The sequence below is a fragment of the Echinops telfairi genome, unplaced genomic scaffold (assembly GCF_000313985.2).
Source record: "Echinops telfairi isolate 266 unplaced genomic scaffold, ASM31398v2 ScPeMD7_7475;HRSCAF=8513, whole genome shotgun sequence".
In the NCBI taxonomy this organism is placed as follows: Eukaryota; Metazoa; Chordata; class Mammalia; order Afrosoricida; family Tenrecidae; genus Echinops; species Echinops telfairi.
The window spans coordinates 31,682,528-31,689,435 of record NW_022111379.1 but is presented as its reverse complement, the minus strand read 5'-3'; the positions used below and the strand labels follow the sequence as shown (position 1 = coordinate 31,689,435).

General features: G+C 48.9%; 1 protein-coding gene across 1 annotated transcript in view; it reads left to right on the top strand.

The window, feature by feature from the left end:
• Nucleotides 1–7: 7 nt before the first annotated feature.
• The window catches only part of TBC1D2B (TBC1 domain family member 2B), a gene marked incomplete at its 5' end in the record, with an annotated part of 106,262 nt that continues 99,361 nt past the window's right edge, over nucleotides 8–6,908 (top strand). The window contains one exon of the mRNA XM_004699720.2: nucleotides 8–283. Within this exon, the coding sequence (XP_004699777.2) occupies nucleotides 8–283 (276 nt within the window). The remainder of the gene's footprint in view (nucleotides 284–6,908) is intronic.

Sequence of the window (6,908 nt, the reverse complement as noted above, 5' to 3'; positions counted from 1 at the left end):
CGGGGTGGGGCCCGGGCGGGAGCCGGCGCGACTGTGCGGCTACCTGCAGAAGCTGTCGGGCAAGGGCCCGCTGCGCGGCTACCGCAGCCGCTGGTTCGTGTTCGATGCCCGCCGCTGCTACCTCTACTACTTCAAGAGCCCGCAGGACGCGCTGCCCCTCGGCCACCTGGACATCGCCGACGCCTGCTTCAGCTACCAGGGCCCCGACGAGGCGGCCGAGCCCGGCGCCGAGCCTCCCGCGCACTTCCAAGTGCACAGCGCCGGAGCGGTCACGGTGCTCAAGGTGGGACCGCGCTCCCCGCAGCCCCTCCCGCCCCTCCTTAGCCTGCTGCTCTGCGCAGCCTGCCTCTGCCCACCAGACTTTCCACTCTCACTCGCCCCTCTCAAAGGCCTCCGTACATCCTGCTTTCCTGCCCCCACATCCCATCTCCATTTCCCCATGTCATGCTCTTCTTCTGGCTCTAGGCCAGCCGACCCCCTCCCTTCCGAAGACGCTTGGACCCGTGGGCCCCTCTGCCCTCCTCTGCCATAGCTGTTCTCTGAACCCTCCCCAGCTAACTGGACTGCAGCCTTCTACCAGGGGGCTTCGAAATGGAATGAAAAGATAGTGGCATTTTTTTATTGGCATTTAATTCATATGTCATACGATTCAACAGTTCCGTCCTAGTAAGAATTGTGCAGTCATGGCCTCAAGCAGTTTCAGAACACTTCTTCCTTGTAGTTATTGCTGTTAAGATCATGGACTTCCCCCCATACACTTTTTAAGCCCCCCCTAGCCTCGCCCTATCCTACTTCTAAGGGACTCCCTTTAGAAATCACTAGGTGTGACAACGTTGGGAAAGTTGTTTGACCTTTGTGACCTGGCCTGCCTCCTCTGAAAAATGGGTATGTAAAAACAAGAACCCAGTCTTTGAGTTGATGCTGACTCAGCGATTCCATAGAATTGGGTAAAACGGCTCATTTGGGTTTGGGGGACTTTACATCTCTGAGTGTGACAGCCCCATCTTTCTCCAAAGGAACTGCTGGTGGAATCCACCAGGGTTCATCTCTAAAATGGGTATAGTGATAGTACATGCCGGGACTTGGCGCAATGGCTAAGTGCTCAACTGCTAACCAAGGGTTTGGCTCTCAAAACCCCCCAGCCGCTCTGTGGGAGAAGACCACAGCCTAGAAAACTCTCTTTCGGCTCTGCCCCGTATGGTTCCTATGAGTAGGAATTGACTCTGTAGCCCCCAGCAACATCACTAGTCCATTCTGCTGTCTGGGGTTGCTGGGCTTAAATGAGTTACACAGCAAAGTGCTCAGTAATTGTGCTTAGTCCTGTAGACAGGGAGAGCTGGGGTGGCCGAGCCCCTAGAAAGAATCCACTGCAGTCTCCTGCAGTGTGGGCAGGGACCCTCTAAAGTCACACAGCCTGTAAGTGGCAGGGCCTGTCTTTTTTTGCTCCAGGCTTGGGCTGGGAGAGGGGGATGCCATCGCTTTAGCCAGCCATGCCTTACTCATTTCAGTATCTCCTAGCAGAGACACAGCTTGGAGGCTATGGTGTGGAAGCACTGGCCTAGAGTCAGGGGTCCTGGCCCTGAGAACCTCACCCCCTCCATCTTCTAGGTATCCTTTCTCTCCCAGCACCCAGGGGATCTGGGCCCTGGCAGAGAGATGGTTTGCCGCCCTCTTGGCCTTGCTCCCTGCCTGGTTCTTCTGAGTCTCCACCCTCACTCCTCACTCTCACTTCTCTTCCGTATTGCAAGCTGGGCTGGGATGTCTGAAAGCTCTCCCCGAACGGGCCAAGTGCAAAGCCGAGTGGCTGGAGCTGCTCCCCTGGGTCAGTTTGGGAGCTTGCCATTGGAGCTGGGCAGATTCCCATATCCTTTAGAGCGCCTCCATCCCCTAATCTCTAAATAGATGCAGATGGACCGTTTCTGCAAACAAAGCCAATCCAATTGAGGTTACAGCTCAGCCCAGCCTCACTTAGAGAGCATTTTGTACAAACTTGGGAAGGACCCCACTGAGCCCACCAGGACATCTGCCAAAGGCAGCACTGCTTGTCCTCCATGTACACGTGGACCCGTCCTGTGTCAGACGAATTTCCTGTGGAATTGTTTTGTTGACACAGAAAAAAGGCATTCTTTGTGTCTGATCTCTCAGGTGACATTGGGGCCCTCCGTCCGTGTTTTCATTGAAAATAAAATTTTTAAAAAGTGAGGCTATCGGCAGAGTTCCTCAGGGAGTGTGGCTGTACAGTTGTATGGGCGTGGGTTGCCTGAAAGGAGCAAGAAAAGCAAGGCTGCCGAATGATGACCTATAGAACGGGGACATTTATAGAAAGGTTAGGTAGGGCCTCCAAAACAGCCCTGCAGATCCTTTGAGGATCTGTGCTGTGCGGTGGGTGCAGAGGCCCGCATGAGGGCCAGGGATCCTGGGTTTCCTCCAGGGGATTGTGGTTGGGGATGGGTACCCAGGGCCTCCGACTGTCTTGGGAGTTTTATATTTTGGGTGGTCACGACATTATGTTCCATCTTTTTTGCCTTCAGAGTCTTTCTACCTGGAAGGAGGAACTCTGCCTTTTCTAAGGGTTGCCGACAACGGGATGTTTGGGTGTGTGAGTTAACTTAGTCATAGGGCAGGGCAGAGGACCTGACGTGAAGATGTTGGGTTTCAGTCTGAGGTTTAGCATTCAGCGATGCTTCGTGAGTGGCAGAAGTAAACATTTTGTGATGGGGACAAACGAAGCTCTCTGTGCCTGTAAAGATTCCAGCCTAGGCAGGCCCGTGGAACACTCTGTGTTGCCCCCATTACGTTGCTGTGACTCACAAGTCACCACCACCTCCAGTCCCACCACCAACCAAAGTGGAAATTCCCGATTTACTGTCTTCTCACCATTTAAGTTCAAGAACTGATTCCAATAAACGTTGTTTTTCACACTTTAGAGTGGCCCAGACATAGGAGAGAGCTGGCCTCTACAGGGCGCTATAGGTTAATGTGAAGGGCTCTAATGTAATTAGAGCTGTATGAAATAGGGGCTGTATGTAATTTTGCAGATACCATTTATTTCTTTTAACAGTTGGGTTAGGAAGACAAGGGAGAACATCAAGCAATCCACTTACTGTATTATCACCATCTGTTTCTAGTTTTAAAGTATCTCCCGGCCTTCTCTGGGGAAGCAGTGGTGGGGGTTTGTTAGGGTTGGAATTTTTAAAAAGATTTTATTGCTGCGTCTTAATGAAAGCCGATATTGGAATTTCTTGGTAAACTTCTTGGTTCCCAAACTTGGGGATCTGGTTCAGTTTCTTATTTTACAGATGAGGGAAAGGAGGCCAAAGAGGAGAAGTATTTGCCTGAGATCATGCAGTAAAAACTCAGACCCTCCCTGAAAGCAGAACCTCCCAGAACAGTCAGTGTCCCAAATGCAGCATTACCTGACTGTCCTCTCCTGCCAGGTCTACCTTTGGTGACCTTGGCTGGTGGCAGTTTTTGAGTAGCTGAGGTAGAGGATTTTCTTTTGACTGCCGTTGGTTTCTGCCCATTTTAAGCAGCAAGAAAGCACCAGGGGAATTTTACTGCTGATTTTTTTTCCAGGCTGGGTAGTACTTGTAGTGGGACATCAGAAAACTACTTTAAGGGGCAGGCAGAGGCAGATATTTCCTGTGTAGAGTGTGTGTGTGGTGGGGGGTGGGCGTGGGGGGAAGGGTAGCAGGCGGCTTCTGACTGAGCGTTCCTGGGATCTGAGGTGATGTGGCGTTTCGGAGCAGGCGTGCGTGTGACTGAGTGAGGAGGATACAGCCTGACTGGCCTTGCTCTACCACATCCCTGCAGTCCTGGAGCGAGGCAGTCATCAGACTGCCAGCAAGCATATTTCGAGCCCTCTGCCTCTTTTCTCGAAGGCTCTCGGTGTTCAAATGGACACGCGGATTAGATTTTGAGTTACACGTGTAACCTAAGAGTCACGTGTCCCCACTCTTAACCCACTTTTGTGGGAAGGCTGCACATTCTCTGGTGTTGAAACTCCTTTTGGCTTCATGACAAGCATTTGTGAGCTTGGGTAATCCTAGTGTGCTCAATACGGAATCGATGTGGTGAGCCAGCTCTCCGTGTGGTTCTTCTGCCCAGCCGCTCTGTCCCAGGGCATCTGCTCAGGGTCCTGAAGCACTGTTCACCACGTTTCAGGAGTTTGCCCTGGCTTCCCAGGAAGTCCGTTAAAGGCAGTTAAGGTATTAATCATATGACACCGTACAGGGTATGGCACATACTTCCTAAAGAATGCTGCTAGAACACTGTCACAAGTGGGTGGCTTCAGTGAACAGAACTTTCACTGTCTCACAGTTCACGAGGCTGACAGTCTGACTTCAGGGTGCTATTTCTAGGGATAAGACTGTGTCTGCTCAAGCGGAATGGGTGTTGTTTTTCTTTAGCTCTGTTCCTAAGCTCCATGGAGTTCATGTGGTGTGGATCTTCCTCTATGTCCGTGCTTGCTTGACTTGTCCGTTCATATCGCAAGATTGGCTGACAATGCTGACAGTGAAGAGGGCTTGCAGCACTTACAGATGTAGATCAAGGACTACAGCCTTCAGTATAAAATCTTCACAGTTGGCCTAAAAAGTGGTATCATAGGCTAGATTCTATAGAAAATTAAAACGAGTGAAACACACACACACACACACACACACACTTACATCCAGGAAATGGCTTATGCAGTTGTAGGGGACCACAAATCCCAAGTCCGTAGATGAGATGTCAAGCTAGAAACATCTCCCAAGATCAGCAGGTCAGATAATGGATTTCTGGCTTCAGAGGTGAACGGACCCAAGTTCAGCAGATAAGCTGACAACTCCCAGGATTAGCAGGCAATACGGCAGGCTGCTGGTGTAAATCCAGAGAATTGTAGGTTAGATAACTAGCCAGATACAAGATCTAGACCCACCAAAAGAAAGCAAACTTTTCCACAGCATCCACTTACTTTGGAAGCCGGCCACCCCTCTAAGGAGATCTCATCACAAGGGATTACTAAGTATTAACTGCCTGATCACTGAGAGTTCTGGCCCAGCCAAATTCATACAAAACCTTTTCTATCACACAGTGTCATGATAAATAGAAAAGATTGAAGTTGTCCATTTTTTCATCTTACTCGGATCAACAATCAATGCCCATGCAAGCGGCAGCCAAGAAATTAAACAGTGCGTTGCATGCGGTGAGTAGCTCTGCTGCAAGCGTCTTTAATGTGTTAAAGAACAGAGATGCTGCTTTGAGGACTAAGGTGCCCCTGACTCAAGCCATGGTATTTCCGATTGTTTCGTGTGCATGTGAAGGTTGCCCATGGAATAAAGAAGGCTGGAGACTGATGCGTTTGCAGTATGGTGCTGGTGAGACTAATTGGTGCTTTTACATTATGGTGCTGATTAGGAATATTAGACTGCCAGAAGAATGAACATAAAAGAAGAACAAAGCCCGCTTTGGAAGCACAGTTAGAATGCTCCTAAGAAGCAAGGAGGAGAGACTTTTTCTCATATACTTAGGTCATGTTATCAGGAGGGAACGGTCCCTGTCATCATGCCCAGGAGAGGGCCAGTTTAGCAAAGGAAGACCCTCAGTACCATCACCCAGAACACCGACTCCCAAAGGGGTTTACAGCCACAGGTCAGGACTGACCGCACACGTTTGTGCAGGGCACAGTTCATCTGCAACACATGGCATTTCATCTCCACCGGCCTGCCCAGCACTGCATGAGCTCCGTGAGGACTGTGGCTCTCAGAATGGGGCCTGACATAGAGTACATGTCTTTGACGAGCTTCTCTAGAGAAGCAAGCACAATTGAAGCTGTGTGTGGGTACATAAGGGGGCTTCAAAAAGTTCATGGAAAAATTTCCTTATCTTTTAATTCATATTTCACCGCTTGTCAATTTGACCCCTGTATTCCTTAAACCATACCTACTTCTACTAAAGGTAACTATAAGGTCATATTTACCCTTAGCATGACACAAATAAGGTGTGGAACCAAAAGCGTATTAGTCTCATTTACTTCCTGTATTTTATAAGAAATAGGATAAGGGAGGGAAGAAAACAAAGAATATGTGCTATATATGAATGCATACATACACCCACATTTAATAAAATGAAGAAATACACCTATCACAATTACAGTCCTTGTTTCTACAACTGGTCGTGTGGGTGGCGTTAGTATTTAGAACTACCTTCTTCCTCCTTCCATTTCTTTTTCCCTTTGCGTTCAGCAAGCACCTCAGCTGGTGGTAGTTCTTTGCCTGTAGTTCCTTTGTTTTTTTCTTAATCATATTATGGGGGCTCGTACAACTCCTATCACAATCCATCCATCCATTGTGCCGAGCACATTTGACCACTTGTTGCCATCATCATTCTAAAACATTTGCTTTCTACTTAAGCCCTTGGTATCAGCTCCTCATTTTTTCCCCTTCTTCCACCACCCTCCCTCCCTCACGAACCCTCGATCATTTATAAGTTATTATTATTTTTTCATGTCTTACACTGACCAATGTTTCTTCCCTTCACCCACTTTTCTGTTGTCCATCCCCCAGGGAGGGGGTTATAGGTAGATCATTGTGATGGGTTCCCCCTTTCTACCCCACCTTCCCCTTAACCTCTTGGTATCATTACTCTCATTATTGGTCCTGAGGGGTTTATCTGTCCTGGATTCCTTGTGTTTTCTCTGTACCAGTGTACATCCTCTGGTCTAGCCAGATTTGTAAGGTAGAATTGGGATCATGATAGTGGAACTAGAGGAAAGTTCTACACTGACCATGACTGGGTCTTCACTCTGCACTCCCCCTGGTTCACAATGATAATGATTTTTTGTTCTTTGATGCCTGATATATGATCCCTTCAACACCTCGTGATAATACAGGCTGGTGTGCTTCTTCCATCTGGGCTTTGTTGCTTCT